General features: G+C 51.8%; 1 protein-coding gene across 19 annotated transcripts in view; it reads left to right on the top strand.

Annotated features, from left to right (window-relative positions):
• IKZF1 (IKAROS family zinc finger 1) overlaps positions 1–25,181 on the top strand; it is a 101,201-nt gene that overhangs the window by 45,533 nt on the left and 30,487 nt on the right. For 12 of the 19 annotated variants that reach the window (XM_047850958.1, XM_047850955.1, XM_047850953.1 and 9 more), the window contains exon 4: positions 19,098–19,157. The exons of the other annotated variants lie outside the window; for them this stretch is intronic. In XM_047850958.1, coding sequence (XP_047706914.1) covers positions 19,098–19,157 — 60 coding nt within the window. The remainder of the gene's footprint in view (positions 1–19,097; positions 19,158–25,181) is intronic. 19 annotated transcript variants of the gene reach the window in all.

Genomic DNA, 25,181 nt, shown 5'->3' on the forward strand with positions numbered 1-25,181 from the left:
GTGTGAAAACATGTGTGCTGTCAGATTTCCCATCATTTTCTCTTCTTTCGTTGCCGCTCATTTGCATGGGTTACTCATAAACGGAGATCTTTGGTGTGATTTGTACAACCGCTGTGTGTGTTAGTCTGCGAAAAGGCATCCGTGGGCACGCGGAGTGATTGGGGCCACGATCCCCGCGCGCTGGGTTTTCGGTGCTGCCGCCGTGGGCCCTGCCTGTGCCACTGGGCGTCAGCAGGCAGAGGACACGGTGGGCTTCCCTGGCTTGTTGTTGAAGACTTGCTTTTAAAAATAAACAGTTGTGCTTTCTAGCATAAGGGGTTGGGGTTGTAGCACAATGCTTCTCATTGTTTAATCCAGCTCACGTGGCACAGCTCTGAACAAAGACAGCCAGTTCTCAACTTTATAAGTTCCAATGTGAGATCACTGAGATACTCACCACATCACAATTGTTCCTTAGAGACTTTCTTGCTTTCGTGTCTAATTGTCTAGTACTAGAAAATCCTCAAGCATCTAGCTCTTTGTAGTTTTATGTTATGGGAGTGGGGTGGATTGAACCTGTATATTATTTGGGCTTTTAAATTTTATTTATTTGTTTAAGTTGATTTATTTTGGGAGGGGCAGAGAGAGAAGCCCAAGCAGGCTCTGCACTGTCATTGCAGAGCCCAACACAGGGCTCGAACTCACGAAACCGAGAGATCATGACCTGAGCCGAAACCAAGAGTCCAGACGCTTAACTGACTGAGCCACCCAGGCGCCCCTTGGTTTTTTTAATTTTAAAAAGTCATTTATCTTGATGAGAAATCATATGTCTTAATAACCTTGATAAACGCAGTTTTGCATGATTACACCTTAAGGTTGAAACACATTTCATTTCATCATTTCCCAGAAGGGGCAATGAATTCACCCATTTCCTGTTTTTAATCTCAGAATGTTCTGTATTTCCTCCATATCTACTTGCCCGGCAGCAAAACCCTGGAAGCAGTCGACACCAAACCCTTTTAACCCCTACCTAAGATTTATGCACTTGGCACACAGTTGCAATGAAAATCCACAGTTTCTCTGCCCAGAAATGGATACGTGAGGCAAAATTCACCGTCCCCGTTGTAAGTGAAATCCTTCAGCAAGCTGGTCAGTGATCTGAACTCAGTCTGACACGCACGCTCATGGTTCACGTTCAAGGGCACCTCCACCAACTTATTCATCTAGCATGTGGTGGGGAAGGAACATTCCTTCGTGACCACATTTTCTAAGCTACTCAAACCTACCCATTTTATTTTTGGTATATTTAACCCGTTGGGATGAGGGATCTTTCTAGAACCCACTTGACCCCCTGAGATTCTTTCAAGAATATCTTGAAAACATTTCAACGTTCTCTTCTCAGCTCAGGTCTGCTATCATAAATACTAACTCGGGCGTTCCAGAGAGGTGATCTGTGTGCACACATCTGGCGAATTATAAACCCCGTGTGCAGGAAGGACTGTGCTCTCCATTCATTCATTTGCTCTTTATTTATTCCTTCCTTCCTCAGACATTTCTCACGCCACCAGTGCAGCGGCCTGTTGACTTCCAGATATTCGGTCCAGATGGCCAAGAGGTAGTCCTCTTGCGGCCAGAAATAAGACTTGCATTTGTCTGGCCGTGTGGGCTGAGCCCTGTGCTTCACTGTTGGAAAAAGTCAGCGCCCCTGTGGACCTTATCTCTGTTCCCTAAATGACCCTGGCTCTCGAGTTCTCTTATCTGGTTGCATAGTGTTTTCAGTGTCGGCCTCAACTTTCTAATTTGCAACTTCTAATCTGCTGGGTGTTAGGATAAGAAAGAACCATTTAATCATTTTCAAAAGTGTGCATGAGGTGAGGGCCCGTGAGTGTCACAGGGACTCACCCGTGAGTAGACGCGTGAATCTGGTTCAAAGGCTTCTGAGTTCTCTTTTTGTCGGTTGCCTCAGAGGCTGGTTTTACTTTCTCATTCTTGACCCGTTATCACCACGTGGTATAGGTGGATGTCTGACTTCTGAGTCAGTGTAATATCAACGGGATGATTCCCCCAAGTCTCTCTATTTTTTAAAGTGTACTTATTTTGAGAGAGAGATTGTGAGCAGGGGAGGGGCAGAGAGAGAGAGAGAGAGAGAGAGAGAGAATCCTAGGCAGGTTCCACACTATCAACTCAGAGCCTGACGCGGGGCTCGAACTCCCGAACAGTGAGATCATGACCCGAGCTGAGATCACGAGTCAGATGCTCAACTGACTGAGCTGCCCGAGCGCCCCCTCGAGTCTATATTCTTTTTTTTTTTTAATTTTTTTTTAACGTTTATTTATTTTTGGGACAGAGAGAGACAGAGCATGAACGGGGGAGGGGCAGAGAGAGAGGGAGACACAGAATCGGAAACAGGCTCCAGGCTCCGAGCCATCAGCCCAGAGCCTGACGTGGGGCTCCAACTCACGGACGGCAAGATCGTGACCTGGCTGAAGTCGGACGCCCAACCGACTGCGCCAGCCAGGCGCCCCTCGAGTCTATATTTTTTAAGTTTAGCAGCTCAGAATCAGGCAAAGGGATTACATTCGCCATTTCTTTGATCTTTAGGACCCTTCCAGTTTAAGTTCACACTGTATTTCTTTCTATCACTTAAACCCAGAGCCTCAAGCCAAAATGGGAAAGGCTGATGACAGTTCTTGATCTAATGTGCAAAAATATGTCTTATTGTTACTTTATTAGACATTTTATTTCACTTGGCCCTCAACCGCGACCAACCTTGGAGTAATTGGTGACCAAAATATGAGTATTTTGTCATTGCAGAGGGCAAAACTTTCTGTGAATTCCACATGCTGTACATTTTCCCTCATATATTTTTAGAACTTTCTTAATACTCGGTGTTCTGAAAATAAATATTGCTCTCTTTTTTTCCAAGTTAATTTATTTGGGAGAGAAAGAGAGAGAGAGAGTGGGGGGAGAGGCAGAAAGAGAGAGAGAGAGAGATCATCCCGAGCAGGCTCCGTGCCACCAGCACAGAGCCTGATGCAGGGTTCGAACTCATGAACCACGAGGTCGTGACCTGAGTTGAAACCAAGAGTCGGATGCGTAGCTGACTGAGCCACCCAGTTGCCCCCAAATAAATATTGCTCTTCAATAAGCAAGATCACACCTTCCCACACCTCTTCTCCTTGCTTAGATCTTACGGTAGGATCTCATCATAAAAGACAGAAGCTGGGAGGTCTGGAGGCCAGAGGAACCACGGAGCCACCGACAATGTGCCTGGAGCCCACGCACTTCCTCTCCCGTCCCGTGGGATTTGCAGTTCCACTTTGTCCAGATAGAGAGCCAGAGAAACCTGCTTTTCTTTCCCCTTAATCCCGTCCACCACAACTCTTGCCCTAACAGGCAGGCCTAGCCTCCAGAGCCCTGGCACACCACCACGCCTCCCCGGAACGGGCCTGATGTCCAGTCTCCTGCTCATTCCCTGAACTCGAGGCTCTGATTCTGCAGTGTTTGTGCTAAGGCTTGTCAGGGACGGGAGGGAAAGAGGCCTGCCCCCTTCTTTTATGCGTCAGCCCAGCCATGAAAGCTGGGGCTCTCTGAAGTCACCAAATGGAGGGACAGGTATGGTGTCTTCGTGTGGGGAAACTGAGGCCGGGGCTGGGAGCAGCCTGATGGCCGGGGGCCGGTAGATGCAGTTTTGGCTCCACGATCGGTCTTCCACTGTGTCGTTTTTATTGAAGGGCATCTCTTGTTAGTGAATCTCTGAATCTACCAGCAAGTTCCTAAAACTTTCCTTTACATACGTCTCCCGGCACCTTGGTTACCAGGCAGGGGATTCCTTGGCCTGGGGACCCAGCCTGTCCCAGATGCAGGATGCGGGAATTGTATTAAAACTCAATGCCACGGGTGCCCAGGTGGCTCAGTCGGTCAAGTGGCTGACTTCGGCTCAGGTTATGATCTCACAGTTCGTGAGAGAGCCCCAGGTCAGGATCTGTGCTGACAGCTGAGAGCCTGGAGCCTGCTTTGCATTCTGTGTCTCCCTCTCTTTCTGCCCCCACCCCACACACCTTGCATGCTTTCTCTCTCCCTCTCTCTAAAAAATAAACACTGGGGCATGTGTGTGGCTCAGTCATTTAAGCGTCTGACTTTGACTCAGGTCATGATCTCACGGTTTGTGAGTTCAAGCCCCGCGTCGGGCTCTGGGCTGACGGCTCAGAGCCTGGAGCCTGCTTCGGATTCTGTGTCTCCCTCTCTCTCTGCTTCTCCCCTGCTCACACGCTGTCTCTCCTTCAAAAATAAACAGTTAAATAAGTAAATAAATATTAAAAAATTAAATTAAAAAAACCTCTATGCCAAAAACAAGACAAAACAAACAGAAAACCTCAATGACAGAGGGTCCAGAGAAGGCAGAATTCCCCCGGAGCATCTGCGGACACTGGTGTATCAGTCACTGGGGGCTCAAAAACCCCAGGTTTGCCATTTGTGCGTGCGAGATGCTTCTCGATCAATTCTTCCTGACTCTGAAGTGCTAGGTTGTTCTCCAGCCTGGTGGGGGGCAGGATCAAGAGACAGTGGAGCAGGGACAAGGGAAAACCCATGCAGATATGCACCTGCCACTGCTGTGGGGGACCAGGCTTCCATCCCACCAGAGCTCCCTCCCCCCCTCCGGGGGGCAGAATGCAGGAGGGGGCATGCACGGCACCCCCCACTGGCCAAGGGCTGCCCCGTGGAGGGTGAGGGTCCTGGTTGGGAGCTGCTGGTGCACAGCACAGGTTTTCCCGGAGCTTCCAATGCCCTGGGCAGAGAGACAGAATATGGCACAGCTGAGCAGCTGACATGGGTGCACGGGGCACACCTGCCCACAGCAGATGAAAGGTGGCCAACAGGCTGCAGGTGGGATGGAGGGGTGGTGTGGTGCCCAGGTGAGGTGTTTGCTATTGTGTATCATTTTTTGGATAGATAGAAAGAAAGAGAGGAAGGAAGAAAGAAAGGAAGAAAGAGAGAGAAGGAGGGAGAAAGAAAGAAAGAAAGAAAGAAAGAAAGAAAGAAAGAAAGAAAAAGAGAGGAAGGAAGGGAAGAAAGAAAGAAAAGAAAAGAAAGAAAGGGAAAAGGGAAGGAAGGGAAGAAAGAAAGAAAGAAGAAAGAAAAGAAGAAAGGGAGGAAGAGAGGAAGGAAGGGAAGAAAGAAAGAAAGAAAGAAAGAGAAATAAAGAGTAAAAGAAAGAAAAGAAAAAAGGGAGGAAGAGAGGAAGGAAGGGAAGAAAGAAAGAAAGAAGAAAGAAAAGGAAAGAAAGGGAAAAGGGAAGGGAGGGAGAAAGAAAGAAAGAAAAGAAAGAAAATGAAAGAAAGAGGAAGGAAGGGAAGAAAGAAAGGGATAAGGGAAGGAAAGGAAGGAAGGGAGGAAGAAAGAAAGAAAAGCAAGAAACAGGGTTCAGAATTGAGAAACCAAGCTGCCAAAACTGAAGGGAAAAAAAAAGAACTGGGACATTTTGGAATCACAGGCTGGTAGCTCCCCGTGCTGGCTAGCACTGGCCACCTCCATTTTGCTGATACAGGGGAGGGTCTCACACGGCAGCCATCAGTGCCCCTGGTGGCAGGCCCGTGGCCACGGGGCGGACGTCCCATCCTCGGTGGGTGTCTTTCCAGGCCATCAGCAGGAGGTGACGAAGGGTTGAAGAACATAAGCAGCGTCCAGGGCCCGGGGAGGCCTGACAGCAGGATGGGAGGGAGGATGCACAGGGCCGTCCTGAGCTGCCCGCACGTCCGAGCTCTGCCCACGAGCCGTGCGCGGAGCCTTCTCTGGTTTGTAATTCATGGCAACGGTTCTGTGCTCGCTTGCAAAGAACGAATGGAAAGAAACGATCCCGGGAAGGTTCTGTTCACGTGCAACGTCTCAAGAGATAAGCAGCAGGTTTTCTGCAAGAACAGTAATAATTCCTGGGGGTAGTAGCCACTATTTATCTTGGACGCCAGGGAACAGGGAAGAGGGGGGCATTCGTTTTAAAACCTGTGCCTGGAGGGAGCTTCCCATGTGAATCCAGAGGCCTCAGAGGTGAGGCCCCCTCGGCGGGGCCCTCGCCTTTGCATCACACGCCTGTGAAAACGGTAGATAAGGATTTTTCTCGGCGACCTCCTCGCCCCTCCAGCGGGAATGCCTTTGACCCAGAGTCCTGCTGGTTATCTCCACACGCAGAAAATACCACAAACCGGTTAATTCACAACTTCTTTCTCCTTCTTCCCTAAGTTTCGTGCTTTTTCCTCTCTGTCTGTTCTCGTTTCTTGAAAGGGTATTTTTAGTCCCAAAGGGGATCTGCCTGAATGTCGTTAAAACGTTTTCTGTTCGTTTTTCCATCGTTTTGGTCTGAGCTCCAAGATTACAGTGTCGATTACGCCGCAAGGAAATTTCACCCTGTTTTACTCCAGCCTTTTAAGTGGCAGAGAGAAATAACAGCATGGCCCCCTAGAGTTACCAGGGATTTTCTGGACCTCACACCACTGAGGGCAGACATGCGGGGGATGCGGGGACGGGACCTCCTCACACAGCTGGGCCGCGGCCCGGACTGGTCCCTCGTTCTGGGGCCCGGGCGAGGACAGCCTTGCCTTGCAGAAGTCTGCTTTGATGAGGAAAGGCTCGTGAGCGTGTGTGAGTGTGCGTGCGAGCATGTGACACTGTGTGTGTATGCGAGACGGTATGTGTGTGTGCACATATGCGTGAGCGTGACTATGCATATAGGAGACAGTGTGTGTGTGACTGTGTATGCGAGAGTATGTGTGTCTGTGTGAAAGTGTGTATATAAGTGTGAGTGTATGTATGTGTCTCTGTGAGGGTGCGTATCCATATGTGTGTGTACCTGAGTGAAGCTGTATAGAAGTACGTGGGTATGTATGTGTGAGTGTGTGTGTGTATGTGTAGAGGTCTGTGTGTGTGTCTGTGTGAGAATATGTGTGCCTGTGTATGAGTGTGTATGTGTGAGCGTGTGTGAGTCTGTGTATGTGAGAATGTGTGCATGTAAGACTATGTGTGTGTGGGGGGTGTATATGTATGCGTGTATACATAGTGAGTGTATACGTGTCCAGGTGAGAGCATTATCTGTGCATATGTGGGTGGGTGTGTATATGTTTGTGTGTCTGTGAGTGTGTGTGTAGAGTGTGTATATGCATGTGCGTGTGTATGTGTGTATGAGAATATGCGTTTGTGTGAATGTATGTGAGTGCGTCTGTGTGTGAAAGTCTGTGTCTGTGTTTGTGTCTTTGTGTAAGCATGTGTGTCTGTGTGTGTGCATCTGTGTGTCTCTGTATGAGTGTGTGCATATGCGTGTGTAAGTGTGTTTGAGAGTCTGTAAGTGTGTGCGTATGTGTGTGAGAGCATGTATCTGGGAGCGTGTGTGTGTCTGTGAGTGTGTCTGCGTACGTGTGTGTGTGTGAGTCGATGTGTATCTGTGAGTGTGCATGTCTGTATGTGTGTGTGTATGTGTATGTATATATGTGTGTGAGTCTGTGTCTGTGTATAAGTGTGTGTGTATCTGTGTATATATGTGTGTGTGTGAGTCTGTGTGTATTTATGAGTGTGCATGTGTGTGTCTGTGTATATGTGTGTGAGTGTGTATAAGTGTGTGTGAGTCTGTGTGTATTTATGAGTGTGCATGTGTGTGTCTGTGTATATGTGTGTGAGTCTGTGTGTATCTGAGTGTCCACGTCTGTGTCTATGTGAGTGTGAGTGTGTATAAGTGTGCGTGAGTATGTGTATAACGTGTGTGTGGATGTGTCTGTGAGTGTGTGTCTGTGTGAGAGTCTGCCTCTGTGCGCCTGGGCGTGTGAGTGTGAGAGTCTGTGCCTGTGAGTGTGCATCTGTGCATACGTGTGTGTGCGCCTGGCCCAGCCACCGAATGCAATTCCTGACTCCTGCTTCCCTTTCTGTCACTTCTCCGTAAGTGTCCGCATTTCGGTTGGCCTGGTGTCTCGCGGTGGCTTCCTCTTTTCCTGCATCCCTATATTTCATTATTCGCCCTTGTTCCTCTTCTAGGCGCTTACAATTCAGCCAGGAGGATGTGGAAACCCAGTTACAATATGACACATGCCTCCGTGTCACAATCGCGCTCTCGGGCCCTGCCTCCTGGAGGCATCTGGATGGGGGCAGAGGGGGGAGGAGGGGAGCTGGTGTGGACAGAGGGCCGGACAGAATGCAGAAGTTGGGGCTTCTGGAAACCCAAGGGCCGGCGATCGCTGGGATGGTTTTCCTCGGAAGCCTGGAGTTTCCCATCCGTGGCCGGATTCCAGCTGGGGCCTGAGGCCGCGAGCCTGCAGGTGCGTGTTTCTGCTTCGGGAGCCTCTTCCCTCCAGGCCACCCCACGGCCCCCAGTGTCCCTCTGTCTGTGGGGTGTGGGGACAGTGTCCTCTGCCCGGAATCACCCTGCTCCTGGCCACCTCCATCCTGACCTTGACCCCGTTCCCCCAAGGGACCCCCGACTTCATCTCGGCTGCCCCATCGTCCCCCTCTGCAGCCCCACGGTCTGGGCAGTGGGGAGGACCACCCGTCACACACACACCGCCATCCCTGCATTGCTGCCCTTCCTGGAAGCCAGACCTGTGTCCCCTCTCCCACCACGCTGTCCCCACGGTGGACACAACCATCTCCCTGAGGACGAGGACTTCCTCTCACGCTCTACTCCCTGGGGGTAGAGCTGGGGTTTCGCGTGGGCCTTTCTCTGCTCACCCTCACATTCCTGCAGCCAGAGACTGTGTCTTCCCCCGGAGATGGCTCTTGTGACCCACTCGGGGCTTTGCACCCAACGCGTGCAGTGCCTGGAACATACACCGGTCCTCTGAGGGCGTGCAGGGTGGCTCCGTCTTCCAGGGCCGTGCAGGGTGGCTCTGCCCTTCGAGGCTGTGCAGGGTGGCTCTGTCCTCCAGGGCCATGCAGGGTGGCTCCGTCCTCCAGGGCCGTGCAGGGTGGCTCTGCCTTTCGAGGCTGTGCAGGGTGGCTCTGTCCTTTGAGGACATGCAGGGTGGCTCTGTCCTTTGAGGCCGTGCAGGGTGGCTCTGTCCTCCAGGGCCATGCGGGATGTGTCCATCCTCCAGGGCCGTGCAGGGTGGCTCCGTCCTCCAGGGCCATGCAGGGTGGCTCTGTCCTTTGAGGCCGTGCAGGGTGGCTCTGTCCTCCCGGGCTGTGCAGGGTGGCTCTGTCTTTCGAGGCCATGCAGGGTGGCTCCATCCTCCAGGGCCGTGCAGGGTGGCTCCATCCAGCGGCCTCCTGTCATAAGCTCCTGAACTGCTATCCAGGAGGGTTCGCCCCACCCAGGCATTCTGATCTCGGTCGCTGTGATGTGTTTGACTCTCAAAGCAGGTGGGCACACAGGGCAGCCTTGGAGTGACAAAGACGAGCTCTGGGGTGAAGTGTGTGGGTTCGAGTCCCTGCTCTGCCCCGTCCCAGCAGGTGGCCTCTGGGGCCCGATTTCCCTCCTTTGTAAACTAAGGTCGCAGTTGCCACACGGGGCTGCTTCAAGATCGGAAGCGCTGTCGTATGCAGAGCGTGCCGCATGGTGGCGGGCACGCGGTAGCCGCTCACGAGGGCGCGGGGTCAGCCGCGGGGGCCGAGCAGCCTCGACGTGGACCTTGCTTGCGTAGTCGCTTGGATGTGGCGTGGGAGCCAGCATGGTCTGCGCTGGTCCTTTCCATGTGCTTCTGGGTAAACAGTGTTGAATCATAAAACGACAGAGCGGAGGGGAAGGGAGGAACCCCTCTCGGTTCAAAGAAACTCGCTTAAGTGAAGCCCAGGACTTTCTGAGACACTCGAATCCTGAGAAGCAGCTGACATCTACCAGGAAGACAGCCTGATCTTTGAAGGTTCTTCCCAAGACCTGTGCAGTTTGGGCCGAGGTGCCGGGAAGCAGGAGTAATGAGTAATGAACTGAGTAATGAGCGAATCCCAGAGGGACACCGTGGGGCCTCCGGCATCTCTGCTCTGTGGCTCACTGCCCTTCTGCCCTCCCGGTGTGTGGGGACGGGACGGGACCTTTGAGTCCGGTGGCAGATGGGAGGGGACTGAGACTTGGTGAGGCAGTGATGGTCTCTCAAGCCCCCGGCGCCTCTGGGGGCAGGGGTGGGGGAAGGAGGGTGCAGGCAGGTCCTTCCCAAACTTACCTCCGCCTCCCCTCCGGGTGGTCAGAGCCCGAGCCCTGGGACCGGCACTGATGATAATATCCCCAGACGTCCTTGTGAGCACTGATAAAGCACCATATGCTTAGCGGTCACGGAGCCTAGTGCTAAAAGTTAGGAAATAGGGAGAGAGAGATCAAGGAGAAGGGGGCAGGGAAGGGGGAGCTTTCAAGAATCTGTTAGGAGGGGCGCCTGGGGGGCTCTGTCAATGAAGCATCGGACTTGAGCTCAGGCCACAATCTCACAGTTCGTGAGTTCAAGCCCCACGTTGGGCTCTGTGCTGACAGCTCGGAGCCTGGATCCTGCTTCGGATTCTGTGTCTCCCTCTCCCTCTGCCCCTCCCCTGCTCACGCTCTGACCCTCTGTCTTTCAATAATAAATAAGCGTTAAAAACAAATTAAAAAAAAAAAAGACAGTAGGGCGCTCCTCAGGGCACCTGAGTGGTTCAGTCAGTTAAGCGGCCGACTTCCGCTCATGTCATGGCCTTGTGGTTCGTGAGTTCAAGCCCCGCGTCAGGCTCTGTGCTAACAGCTCGCAGCCTGGAGCCTGCTTCTGATTCTGTGTCTCCCTCTCTCTGCCTCTCCCTTGATCGTGCTTTGCCTCTCTCTCTCTCTCTCTCTCTCTCTCAAAAATAAACATTAAAAAAATTTTTTAAATAATAAAAAAATAATCCTAGCCTGCAAAGGATCTCGACCTTCGCAGTAAGTTAACGCTACTTACGAAAGGCTTAAAGTAGCCACATCACTTGCCTTGTGCCTTCCCACCGCCTCTGTGCGAGTTTCCCATCCAGATGAGAGGTCCAGACCGCCACGTCCCCCCCGGGTCCCCAGGGGAGTGCTTTGCTTGCTGGCCCAGAAACGGAAGGAGCAGGAGCTTCGTGGGTCCCAAACACGGCAGGGGCTCGGGTGTGACTCCTGATCCTCTGTCCGCAGCCTGCTCGCTGGGCCGGCACACCAGACATGCCCCTGAGTAACGAGGGCCGCGGGGACTGCTGCCCCCCCGTCCTGTGTTGCTGTCTCTGACCGTAAAAGTCACTGTGGGTGACGGCGCTCTAGCTTCGGGTCTCCGAGCTGCCTTTGTAAGTGTGTGTGCAAGAAGAGTGACCCTTGTGCCATTGGCGCGTGCACACACACACACACGTGCACCCCGGCACGCAGGCCAGATGCGTCCGCCCCACCTGCACACCTCAGCCCTGGCCACCCTCGACCCCCGTCTTCCTCTGCAGGTGGCGAAGGTGTCTCGCACTTCCTGCCCACAACCCCCCGGCCCCAGGCTCACTGCCTGAGAAGTGTGTTTGGGGGCAGAGGACAGGAAGAAGGGGGAAAGGCAGGAATGAGATCCCTCGCTGCCCCTGCAGCACGCTGGCCCGCCGGGCGCCCCCGAGGAGGAACCCGCAAGCACTGCCTGTAGGGACCGGCCCCCATCTGACGACAGCCAGCCTGCTCCCGCACCCCGGGGCTCACCAGCCCCCGAGCCGCTCTTCCCGACCCTCCTGTGCCTTTGCTGAGTCACCTGTTGCTTGGAATTCTGGCAGGGACCCCTCAGAGCTTCTGGAAGGGAGGGCCAGCAGGGGACCCACCCTCTGGGTGTCCCGGGGAAGATTACTTTATCTGTGGCCTCCTTGAAGCAGAGCCCGGGCTCCTGGAATCTTTGGGGCTTGACACGGTGCCAGCCGCGGGGAAGGGAGGGAATGGCCAAGAGTGTTTGCCGAGCCTGGCGGGGGGCCGTGTCCGCTCCTGGAGGAAGGCGACAGTGCTGATTCTGTCCTCCTCAGCCCTTCTCCCTTTCTCAGCAGGCAGCAGCGTCCCCTGCCGTCTCCCTGCTGCGTTCAAGACCCCCCGCAGCGACCATCCTTGGGGACAATCAGTGGCGCTTGTTTGCTTTACTCTGCAGAACCTCATTTCGGTGCCGTGCTCTCCTCCCGCCTGGCAGCGAGGGTTCAGTAAGACCGTGTCAGCGGGAAAACCACATGTGAACACGTGTGCGGCCAGGTCCGCTGGAGCGCATGCCTGGACGGCTGATGGACACCCAGTGTCCCTGTCCTTGCCCGGACCTGGACGCATCCACTGGCCAGGGAGACACCTGGGTGGCCACCACCGCCCATTGGCACGGCTGCTTTGTAGAATGTCCCTCCCTTCCTGTTTTGGCCTGTGTGATACAAACATCCCTCCCTGTGAGATTCGGGAGGGGAAGGGACATTCGCGTCATCACTTCTGCCCGGGGCCCCACACTCGCTCATCCCCCGGCTCGTGGTGGGACCCTCTTGGCGTGTCAGTATTGGTGCACCTCCTCCTGCCTCCCTCAGCCCTTCTTCCGGGCCCCAAGGTGACCCTTTCCTTCTCCCTTTGTAAGCCTGCGTCACACTCTCGCACTGTGTTCTTATCACCACCTCCCCACTTTCTCCTCTTCATGATTTCTCTAGATCTGTTATAGGGCTTGGAGGTGAATTTCAGAAAATTTCATCTTAACCCTTGTGTATACCCGCTGTCTTCAGGACAGGCAAATCTTGGGGCACCCGGGGGGCTCAGTCGGTTGAGTGTCCGACTCTTGATTTCAGCTCAGGTCATGATCTCAGGGGCGTGAGTTCGAGCCCTGTGTCGGGCTTTGCGCTGACAGCGTGGAGCCTGCTTGAGATTCTCTCTCTCTCTCTCTCTCTCTCTCTCTCTCCCCCTCTCTGCACCTCCCTTGTGTGCTTGCTCTCTCTCTCTCTCTCTCAAAATACATAAACATTTAAAAAAGAAGCAAATCTTATTTTTTACCAAAAACAGTTACTTTTTCATTAAAAAAAAAATGAAAAAGCAAGGAGGATGTAACTATCCCTCAATTGTCCTTGAGTCTGGTGAGTGTTTCATCCCCAGGTTGTGATGAACTGTGTCCGAGAGGGTGGGTGACGGGAGGCTGCGGGGTCACCAAAGCGGCGACTCTGACGGAGCATCCCATCAACAGAATCGTGGTGCCTGAACCTGCCATATTCTCCCTTGGACCCTTCGGAAAGAAAGTCTTTGCTTCCTGTTTTCCCCTTTCTAATTTTTTTTTTCAACGTTTATTTATTTTTGGGACAGAGAGAGACAGAGCATGAACGGGGGAGGGGCAGAGAGAGAGGGAGACACGGAATCGGAAACAGGCTCCAGGCTCTGAGCCATCAGCCCAGAGCCCGACGCGGGGCTCGAACTCACGGACCGCGAGATCGTGACCTGGCTGAAGTCGGACGCTTAACCGGCTGCGCCACCCAGGCGCCCCTGTTTTCCCCTTTCTAAACTACAGGTCTGTGAGTCAGCTTTTCTTCTCTCCTACTTAGCTCACTGTGCGGCATTACAAGTGTATTCAGAAAACATCAACCACAGTAGGAGAGGTCCCCGGCTGTGCCATGTGCAGGGAGAGAGGGTCGGAAGCTGGCTTTTCCTCGGGTGGTCAGCTCTGTGTGCCGTCTGCTCCGGAAGGCAGCTCTGACAGCTGCAATTTGAAGTAAAGCAAAGTGGACTTCAGCCCATCACAGTCAGGTCCCAATAGAAGCAACCAGAATTGTCCCATCACCTGGCAGTTCGCCTGAAACACGGTCAGGGTGCTTCCTAGACAGACGGGAGCACCCAGCAGGAATATTTGGGACGAATGCCTGCGTAGACTCAAAATTCCAAGGTGCCAAGAACAGTTTCCCTGAGGACATCTGTCCTGGTCACGGCAGGTCCCACAAAGCGTTGGTTTTCCACGTTGGCACCTGTCAGTGGGCCACGGCTGATCCCAGAAGCCCCGAATCTTTGTTGACGAGATACGCGTCTCTCTTTATCTGCCAGTGTCTTTCCACCGAGAAAAAAAGCTACGGCCCACAAAGCGCCTGAATCTTCACGTGAACCAGACAGAATAGATACGATTATTCCCACTTGGCGGGTGAGGAAACCAAGGCTCGGAGTTGGTCGCGTTGAGCGCTCGGTCCGCACAGCTGATGGGAGGCAGAGCCGAGTGCCAGTCACGCCTCTGACCTGAAGGCCCCTGCACCCCACTGTCCAGGAGCCACACACCCCCATGAGTTGATAGGACTCAACACACAGCAGGAGCCCAGCGACCCATCCAGAGTGAAAGCCAGTCTACCCGTGCTCGGTTATGTGAACTGCAGGAGGGTCCAGCCTGGAACAAACCCCGGCAAGAGCGATCTCCCCCGTTCCTAGCTTGCTCCCCGATACACCGGGTGCCCCGGGAGCCTCACGCACAACCGACCCAGGAAACACAGTGCTTTCTGCCACATACTTGGCAGCTTCTCCCTGGAGGTGCGTGAACTTCTGAAAACATTTACATGATCGGATGGCTGTCTTCAGAAAGTAGTAGTAAAGTCTATTGACTCAGCAGTCCCGTGATGAGTACCTTGAACACTGTAGGCGAGGCGCAGGAGGAAGGGAAGAAAATATTTGTCGCCTCTTAATCTGAGCACAGAAGTTGGGCTCGGGGCGCCTGGGCGGCTCGGGTCACGGGCTCGCAGTTCATGGGTTCGAGCCCCGCGTCGGGCTCTGTGCTGACAGCTCGGAGCCCGGAGCCTGCTTCGGATTCTGCATCTCCCTCTTTAGTTAGGAGGTAATTATACGCACAGCTGAGTGAAGGTATCTGCAAATGAGGCGGGTTTGATTTTCCTTGCGTGTTTCCGTCAGGTGTGTGTGCCTTTGATGATCTGAATGGGATGATCGGCTGGGAGAGTCACTGTCACTGCTGACCGGTCCTGGAGGGATCTAGACCCAGGACTTGGGATCTCGGCCTCACAGTACCGGTGCAGACCAGTGGAAGTTTGGGGAGTGGACGTGAGCGGAAGGCAGGCTTTAGCATGACCGTCTCAGGGCAGCGGGCAAGATCGACCAGAAGAGGGGCCCAAAGGCAAGGACCACAGGATGTATACCCACCTCCGTGCCAGGCGGTGACAGGAAGTGCTGGCAGGATGTGGCAAAGGCTGAGGCAGCCTTGGCTGGGTGGCGGTGCTGGGAAGGGACGTGACTGGAAAGCAGGAAGAGAAAAGCCTGCAGAAGCTCGGGAGAAGTGGGCGGGAAGGTCAGGGTGGAGGTGAGACCCCCACATGCGTTAGAACTTGGGGAATCCAGAACCGAGCGCCGTGGGCACAGGCAGGATAGAAGGAGGCTAGCTGGGTCTGGAGAAAGCCCTTGAGTTTGGATTTGGGTAGCCGGGCGGTGACAGAGCCCAGGTGAGTTCCCACAGCCGGGAGGGCCTGGTGCATGTCTGCTGCCTTCTTTTACAAACATTTTGTGTGCACGTTGGTGCGTGGCATATGGCTGGGGCCATGCAGGAGACAGGGCTGAGTGAGACACCCATCACCTGAGCCCCAGCGCCCTCAAAGCCTGGAAAGAAGGTGGTTTGACCTCACACCAGCGCCCGCCCCCGGCTCTCCATCCGTGGGTCAGACTTTAAGCTTGTCTGCAGTTCAGCCCCCTCTTCCGTAAGATTGGAGCAGTCAGGAGACATCAGTTGGCACTCTCTCCTCCCCTAGTAGAACCTGGAGGGCTAAGAAACAAATTCCATCCTGGGAATGCGTAGGTATGGACAAATTTCAAGAGAATCAAGATTTGGTACCTGTTCAGGTTAACTAGTTCTCTAGCGGGAGCACGGCCATGCTGTTTGCGCTCCAGTGACGGTCACCCGGTCCTGCCCTTTGCCTCTCTTTACCGTCCCGATCGGACACCCTCTGGCTGGCGCAGGGACAGGAAACGCTAGATGTGTAAGCCTTGCAAAGGTCACTGCAAACCACACTGACACCAGTGAATAGCACACTAATGATCTGACCGTGCCCAACAGGCTAATGTGATTGGAAGAATACGTATAAAAGTCAGACTCCGGCGTATTTCTGAATTCTAAATACAAATCTAAACGTGTTTACTCTCCCCAGAAAATTGTCAGTGTCCTTTGGCTAGAAAGTAGAGCCGACTTCCTCCTCCTGTTTTGAAGATCTCAGGTCTGTCTTAATGTCTCCCTGAACTGACAACATCATGAGAAGTTTACGGGCACGACCCAACGCAAACTGAAAAGTGTGGTTTGTGGGCATTTAATCTGTTTTTCCAGGACGTTCGTCAATTTGGCAATCCGAATAGAATTCAGAATCTGAGGCACCCACAGCGTTTTCTTTGAAAATATTAGTGACAATGTGGCGAATTGAAAACTCCTAACCAAATGAACTCAGTTTGTTCTTGACAAGAAAAATGCGTTTGTGACATTCAGAAAATTTAAGATACATTGAGTCTTTTTTTCTTTTTTTTTAAATCTGTATCCTTTTGTAAAACAACGGCCTAAAGTTTGGGGTGGAATTTACTAAGGAACCGAAGACGGGCCTGAAAGCCCATCGGGAGATAATCACTTCCCGGCTCCCACGGGCTTCTAGCACCATCGAGAAGGTCTGCTTTGCCACGAGTGTTAGGCTTACGAGCAGCACTGAGATAAGGGGCAGGACAGGGCTGCACCTGTAAGACATCTGCCCACATGAGTGAGAAGGAGGGTTTTGTGGCCCATCTGAGTGCCCACCGGAGACATGAGCACCATCTGATTGCATGACCCCTGGACCAGCCTGCTCAGGGAAGGAGAGGGACTCATGAGACACTGTGACGGGGCCCAGATGAGCTGGGGTGGGGAAGCCACACGGAGGGCAGTGCCGGGGGGTGGGGTGCGCTTTCCAAATCACTCGTTGTTAACTCATTTCATCTTGTGGGGGACTATTGATCAATGCACTGTGACTCCCATAGGCAGGTGAGTATGTGTGTGTGTGCGTGCACACCTAAGTGTGTACGTGCGTGTGCAGCTGTGGTAACACCCTTCCTGATGCTTCTCAAGCACCATGGAAGAGAAAACACAGCTTCTCAAAGGCCCTTCCTGCACAGGGAGAATGTGTGTTTGGAATACTGGCTGTAATGCATTCATTAGATATAGTCTCAGATGTGCGCATTTACATGCTAACCTCCAGGAGGACAGGTTCCAGAACTTCTGCAGACCCCCAGTCTCCTCTCTGATAAACTAGTGATAGTTCCTGCCACGTAGGACGGTGGTGAAGATAAAAGGCAGTTTATGGAAAGTTCTTTGCAAGTACCTGGCATTTACAAAACCCCCAGTGAATGCCTTCCATGAAATAGACTGAAATAGAATAGGGTAGGACCTGACAGGACAGACATAGGACAGAACTGGACTGGACAAGACGGGACCAGGCAGCACCAGTCAGGACAGGACCAGACAGAACAAGACAGGACCAGACTGGACAGAACAGGACAGGATAGGACCAGATAGGATAGGACCAGACTGGACAGGACAAAAGTGGACAAAACTGGACAGGACAGGATAGGACCAGATAGGACAGGACCAGGCTAGACAGGACAGGACAAGGTGAGTGTCACATTCTCCTGTCGTGCGTAATTACCGTCCATAAGGAGGCCACGTCCTTCTGAACCGAGAAGTCGGTTGCGCACAAACGCGTGTGGTGCGTGAGTGAGCGCGAACTCCTATCGGCTCAGCTTTCCTAGGGGGGGAGTAGAGTAACTCTGTAGCTACAGCCGTGTTCTGTTTTTTAAACTTGGTGTCCATTTTAGGGAATCAAATATGAAGGACAGACATGATAAAGCTCGTCTGAATTGTGGTCGCATCATGATGCAGACAAGCTGTGTCCTAAGAGGACACCCGGGGAAACTGACCTCCCAGTCGCGTCACGCTGAGGCCCCAAAGCAGCAATCTGAGCAATATCTCGGGGCGTGTGGCCGCGATGCCTTTTCATCTGTCTTCTATCACGTATGGTGATGCCCCCGTTTTCAAAAGGCAATACGTTGCCCTTTAAATACCCCCATTACCTGAGATGGTTGTACCCCTGCGCACAGAGAGCCAGAGATTGGAAAAGGTGACCCAGGGAGTCGAAGCTCAGTGTAGAGCCCGCTGAAAAATCGGCCTCATTTTGCTGGCTGGCTGTGGACACCGAGCACACGTGCGCCCGGGCAAGCCACCGCTGACCTGCCTGTTCCACGTGGGCCATGTGACAGTGACGGTCTCTGTGAGGTTTAGACCATCAAGGGACAGTGTAAATGAGGCTGAGGATTTGCTAGGAAATGATTAAGGTGGTCACTTCAAGGAGCACCTTTGAGAGTCTCTCTCCAACGATGCTTGTCCATTATCCCAGTATTTTAGTCAATATTTCACGGGAAGCACAGAGAGGGTCTGTAGTCAGAGGAGTGTGGAAGCTGAAACGGGTTCCAGCAACGTCCGGGAGGTCCATTTCCTGTGGGGACACCATCGTCTTGCCTCTGCTAATTCAGTGGCTGCTCCAACAAGTTTAATTTAGCAGCTAGGCTGCGCTCGGCATGCTGACAGACGTCGGGATGCCCCCCTTGGAGAGAAAACTCCATGTGCGTGTGTGCGCGCACACACGTGTCTCCACGCGTGCCTCCATGGGTGCGCGTGGGTGGCAGCTGCTAAGCCTTCAGACATAGACACATGTCGGGAAGCTCTGACCTACAAACACAGAGCAAGGACTTGAAGATCTGAGGCGCTGATAACATTTATGAGAGCGGCTGATAAGGAATACCCACAGAAATTGATAGCTCGTTCTGAGGTGGGGGAAAACACTAATTTTTCCCCACTCAGGGTGCGGTGTGAACATTGCTGATTTTCTACGAACACTTTCTAAGAAAATGTTGAAAGCCGAATGAAGAAAATCTGCCATGCGCTCAGCCCGCTAAGAAGCACACCGCTTTCGTTACTGCCCCTAAGATATTTGGCGCAGCAGAGGTTAGGTGATAACATGCCATGCGCTGTGGTCCTGCCTCCAAGCAGCACCGTGTTACCATGGAGTGGCCTGTACGAAGGCTGAGAGTGGCAGACGCGTAGCCAACTGTGGGTTTCGAGCAAGCATGCTTTCTTTGAAAAGAAATAAAATGACCCTTTCTTTTAAACTCTGACTGTATCTTGTGAACACTGTCAAAAGCCAGCTTTCTTTCTCCTTCTTTATTGCAGTTACATATGGGGCCGATGGCTTTAGGGATTTTCATGCACTCATTCCCAAATCTTTCTCTCGTAAGTATATGCTTCGCTTCTAGAAAACAAACGCGTGTTCACCTCATCCTCCATTTCCATGGCGTAAATGTTGTGAATGCATGTGTCCACACCACCTTCCTTCATGCTTGACCCAATGAGCTACATCTTGACCGTCCTGTTCATTAACCACCTGGGACATCACCGATACAAGGACGTGCATATGGAGCGTTTAAGACCATTGGAAGATACACTATAGGACGTTCCTCTTGTTGTGGCCCTAACAGTAAGGGTAGAAGGAACAATAGTACTGATTGAATTGTTACTCCAGTCATGCTGGTAAACAGCGTTGCCATTCATGTGATGAGTATCTCCTTTTTATTGAGTGTGATGATAAAATGGCCTGACTTCCTGTCCCCATGAAACAGCCCAGCGTGTTTTCATGATACTTTTACGAATTTGTCGGACCGGAGAAAGATGCACGCTCTCCTTCCGTGGCTCTGAAGTATTCATTTCAGAACCGAGAAGAGCACGCTGGCAGGGCTTTGAGGCCGTTAGTCTGCGGTGCCTCGCTGCCTGAGCGGACACAGTTAGGAGTCTGTGCCTGCAGAACCTTCCTGATCTGAGCTGGTAAACCAAAAGCAGATGTTAATTTCATTTTTAGCTGTTAGGAGTCAGTGAACGATAGACGGATTAGGGCAGCATCGCCGAAGGAGTATTTTAAGGAATGTGGTGTGCTTTTAAAAAGGCACAGGGAGCCGAATATTGAAAGGAGCACAGACGGGTTGCCCCCCTTAGGACTGAAGCCTTGAGAACGTGCGTTAGTAAATTATCTCCTGTTTTAAAGCAATGTCAGAAAACAGGTCGTGCTTGTTAGTACTGCAACAATTAGTGATCCGGGCTCAACCTGAAAGGTGTCAGTAACGTTAAAGGTAAGTTTCTGACATCCTGGTAATCAAAACTCTTTGATACCTGAAGGATTTAGCACTGGCCACATAACCATACCCTGTTGTCACAACCCGGAGTGGAAATTGACTGCTTTTCCAGTGTAGAAAAGTTATAGAGATCTTTCTTCTACTGATGATCTCCCTGTGATTCAACTTTAAAACGACAGCTTGAGAGATGGACTTCTGCGAGCTCTATATGTATGGATGTGTCTTTATATGCATGCATATGCACGAGGGTGTGTGTGTTCATACAATTACATCAAACAGGAAGGTGCTAGCACAGAGAAGTCTTGTCAATTTTAGGATTGGAACAGTCACATGGCTGCAATGTTGAGCCGTCAGATGCCCTTAAGAGTAAGGAAATACATTCTGGTTTTTCAGAATGTTTTCATGAAATCTGAGGAAGGTTTAGGGGCAAGCACGCTGTAGTGTTGAAGCAGGTCCTTTGGTGAAGACTTCAGTAAGTAAAACCTGGCTTGTTTAAAGACCCATGCTACTTGGAGATTTTAGAAGGTAGATGATATATGTTTTGATATATATGCCTCTCTGTTTACGGAAATGGATTCACAAGGTATTCGGGTCTCTTTCTTCCACACCCCCTCCCACGTACCCAAATTGTAAATATCCTCCTCCTCCACACAGATGGCTGTTGTCCTTGAGGATGGCCCCACCCAAACGGCAGCCCAGCTGCTCTTGGCCAACACCGCCACCTGGTGGGCAGGGTGGAGATTGCCCTCCTCACCCCACGTCCCCTCCTTTTTTTTTCCATCTTGAAAATTAAAAATACAACCTGTTTGACCCCCCTCTACCTTCTCTTTCCCAGCTTGTTGTGTTCCTAGTCACCCGAGGAGGATGTAAGTCTGCTTGTAACTCATGCTTTTTTCAGACTCTTTCTCTTTTCTCTCTCCCTGACTTCATTTAAAGGCCTAAAAGGATCTAATCGTGCATCTTGGCAAGAAAAAAAAACCTTATGTTTTAAATGATGGAAGTTATAATAAGTGGTTTTATTAGCTTAAAAATGCTTAAAAGTTTTTGTAAATCACTTTTTACGAAGCAGCACAGAAACATCTATATATTTCCTCTTCATCTCAAATTTTATTTATCTACTCATTTATTTATTTTGTGTGTGTGTGTGTGTGTGTGTGTGTGTGTGTGAAAGAGAGAGAGAGAGAGGGAGGCAGAGAATCCCAAGCAGGCTCCACGCTGTCTGCACAGAGCCCGATACGGGGCTCAAACCCATGAACCCCGAGATCATGACCTGAGCAGAAACCAAGAGTCAGACACTTAACCGACTGAGCCACCCAGACGCCCCTCAAATTTTAGCATCATCACACTCATTCCAGATCTGTCGTGAATATTTTTATTCCATTTGATTTTGGCTGGCTAGTCACTGGTTGTGGGTCTATTTCTCCCTCCCATTTTTTTTTCCCCATTTAAAATATTGAGGGCTCCAGGCTTATGTGGCCTATACTCACACACCATAAGAACAATTTCAGGGTGTCTTTACAATGGAAAGGCACACTCTGAGTACCAAACCTTTACATTACTGGTAAATGCCAAGACACTTTCTAAAAGGGAAAAGGCAACGAAGAGGAAACAGAACCCATTTGTCGGGGGGCGGGGGAGGGGGGTGCCACCAGTGCACGTTATATCTATGCATTAAAATGCTTTAATCATTCATGAGTACGTTCAGTGCTTGGCAGTGGATGGAGCCTCTGGGCTCCGTTGACCCTGAGTTGCCTGGCTTCTCCGAATTCTTCGGTGCTAAACTTGTCCCCACGCTGAAGTCCGCCTTACTTTAGGGGTCTGGGTCTCTCTTGGGACTGCTGTGTTACTAATAACGTACGAGACCCCTAGAATATATAACTATAATATTTTAAGTGTTCCTAATTTAAAACAGCATCTGAGACGGTAACTCTTGACTCGAGATTTGAAGACATCAGCTCTTAATATATAAGTCACATTTACTAAATAATAAAATGGAGCGCCTGTCCATGCGCGGTCCGTAGTCCACGAAAGAGCTTCAGGGTTAGGCCTGAGCCAGCGCGTTCTGGGGCAAAGAAACGCATGAACGTCTACTTCTTGTTCTGTATTTAGTCGGGTCAGTTCAGTACCTTACTGAGTTCGACATTTTTCTGAGTGGTAGGGAAAGGAGTTGCAAAATACGTGTAAGTATAATCCCTACGTTGAGGGAGACCGTAGCGTTTCGTAGACATAAGGGCGCATATGAGCAGTTCCAGCTCCAAGAAAATGGAACAGATGGCGTGGGTTAGGAATTCAGGGTAGGGACAGCCGGTAGGCAGGAGCCCTGGTTAACTTAGAGACAACATCCGTGCAGTGGAGCAAAGTACAAGAAATACAAACTAGGGGAGACCCGCTATTTCAGGGAACTCACTGGGCCGGTCGACCTGTGTCCTTCAAGGGAGATCATGAAGAAAATGAAGACTCTCCTCTCCCGTTCCAGTTGGCTTTTCTCAAGGGAGTGGAGTAGGACTCGTGCATACCCTTTGGGTGGGCTCCAGGCCAGGAGTTGTAACAGCTTAAATAAAGGCCATTCATCTGTCATGGATGCTTCATCAGGGGAAACAATTACTGGTGCCATTGACTTCTGCAGGGTTGTGGAATTCAAAATGGCAGGCTCACAAACGCAACAATCACACAGACCTCCCAGGTCTTCCTGTGCGCATGCACCCGGAGGTTGTCCACGCAGGTGCCCCCTCCCCCAGCCCACCTGCGGAAGGAACCTGCTCCCTGGGCACCACCTCTGGGCCGTGTGGTGCCAGGGCCACCCAGGCCCCCCTGCTCTCTGTTCAGCCTCAGCCTCCCAGCCCCGCGTGTTGTTTCCCTGAGCCGAGCTTGTCCAGCCCCATGGACGCCCCAAGTGTGCTCAGTCCCCGCTGACTTCCTTCCTTCTGACCACTGCAGACCATGCCTGCCCTTTTTAGCAGAGGCTTACGGCCTGGCCAGGGCAGGGGACTCCGGATTTCACCGCGTGCAGGACCCCAAGGCGGCATCTTCTGTTTTTTCCTTTTTCCGGCCACATCACTAATTGAGCCAAAACACCAAAACCCCTCTTTCACTCTTAGATAAGTGAAGCCAACAGCCCCATCCTGCGTTTGTGTTTTTTTAAAGGTCTATTTTAACTGGACTGTGCATTTATGTCTAATAGATCACAATTTTGAGATCGGTGTGTTCACGACTTCTTACGACAGGTTTATGCCCTGACCCCTTGAGTGTAATAGGGGTGTTGCCTGTGTCCTCCTCCCAGCCAGAAAGGAGGCCCTGTTTCGTGGACACCCTCCACGGGTGAACAGAGGTCCGTCTGTCTCTTCTGTGCGGCCAGCACGCAGTCTGCATCTGTCCAGAAAGACAGGAAAGCTTTTCGCCCATATTTAGGGAACATTCACCTGTGCGTGACTCTGACCTGCCCTTGACCGATGGTGATATCCACCTGCGGTCTGTGTTCTCACCTGCGCCTCCGGCCCCTCCCCCATCAGGCATCCTTTCTCTCTGTCCCTACGGATTTTTCCTGTCCTAATGCAGCCTAGAATGTGGCCGCAAACTTCTGGCAAGCTTCCAGCCCTAAAACACTCTGCATCTTCCGCTCGACTCCTACTCGGAAACACGTACCCTGTCTGCTTACACGGAACCCTGTCAAGTTCCCGTCCCTCATGGCTGCTTGAGCTTGCCACCAGGGATCGAGGGTATTGTCCGCGATCTTTTCTCCAGCAGCCTGCAGCATCACAGGATCCTGAATTCTATCTAGTCTTTGAGCTCGGCCTCGACCGGTGCTGCCCAGATCTACCGAAAACCATACCTGGGGTCCGCAGAATCTCAGGATGGTTTATAACAGGCGCTCGTGCCATCGGAACCTCCTGGCTCTTTTGGTTCTGTGACATTTCTTAGAGGAAACGTCACATGGCATCACAGTAATGAGAAAGATTAGTGCCTGGTATCCAGGCTGGCTTGAGGGCCTCTGTGGCATTTAAGGTGACATCCACGCTGTGCTCCCCGCCCCTCCCCCGCCGTGCCATCCTCATCTTCTTCCTTCCTGGTCTGGCTTTGCCTTGGCTGCAAGTGGCGTGCTGCGGCCGATGTCACCCTGAAGGTCACCCTGAGGCTTTCCCGTTCTCTTGTTCCTCACCAGGAAGGGCCCACCCCGTCATCAACAGCACAAGCCACAGAGCACACCCGACGGTCACAGAAATACCTGTCTGTCTTAACAACGTAAAATAAGTCGTGGTTCCTGGCAACTGTACTTTTGGGAAAGCGAGGGTCATTGCTAAGAGGTTGCCTCCGACTGTGTGAGACAGAGCCGAGTGCTAAGGGGGTTATCCCCATGCTTCTCCATCCTGTGGTTTCCTCCTTCCAGCCACGGGTGCCCAGACCGTCACCCTTGTGTCTCAGTGCCACTGGCGAGAAAACTTGCCCAGCGACAATAATTTGCTCCACCAAGCTCTGGAATGCCCCAATCTCATTAAAAAAAACAAAAAAAAAAAAAACAAAACAAAAAAAAACCACCAGTTGGGTGATTAAAAACAATCCCAGGTTAGGGGCGCCTGGGTGGCTCAGTCCGTTAAGCATCCAACTCTTGGTTTCAGCTCAGGTCATGAACTCATGAACCCTGCATCAGGCTCTGCACTGCAAGTGGAGCCTGCTTGGGATCATCTCTCTCTCTCTCTCTCTCTCTCTCTCTCTCTCTCTCTCCCCCTCCCTCGCTCATGCTGTCTCTCTCTCTCTCTCAAGAATAAATAAACTTAAAAAATAATAATCATCATCCCAGGTTAAGGAGTTCAGAAGTCTTTGAAACTTGACTGTCATGTTTCCAGAGCATTCTAGCACAGAGTTCAGTGATAATGAGACCCCAGGAATTAGCTTCCACCTCAAAGGATTCAAAGCATGTGCCTAGGAATACGGATTCTAGAGAGTTCAGAAGCCAAAAGGCCTGGTGGCACCCCCTTCCTTGCCTGCCTTGTGCAGGTGAGTCAGTGGGACTTGGTCCCTTTCTCTGGCAGCTGGGAGAGGTCAGCAGGGGGCCTCTCGGGTGCTTCTGAGGCTCTGATCTTCGGAGTCTTGTAGAGAAACACATGTGAGGCACCCTCTGACTGGACATAATGCT

Source organism: Prionailurus viverrinus, chromosome A2 (assembly GCF_022837055.1).
Source record: "Prionailurus viverrinus isolate Anna chromosome A2, UM_Priviv_1.0, whole genome shotgun sequence".
NCBI lineage: Eukaryota > Metazoa > Chordata > Mammalia > Carnivora > Felidae > Prionailurus > Prionailurus viverrinus.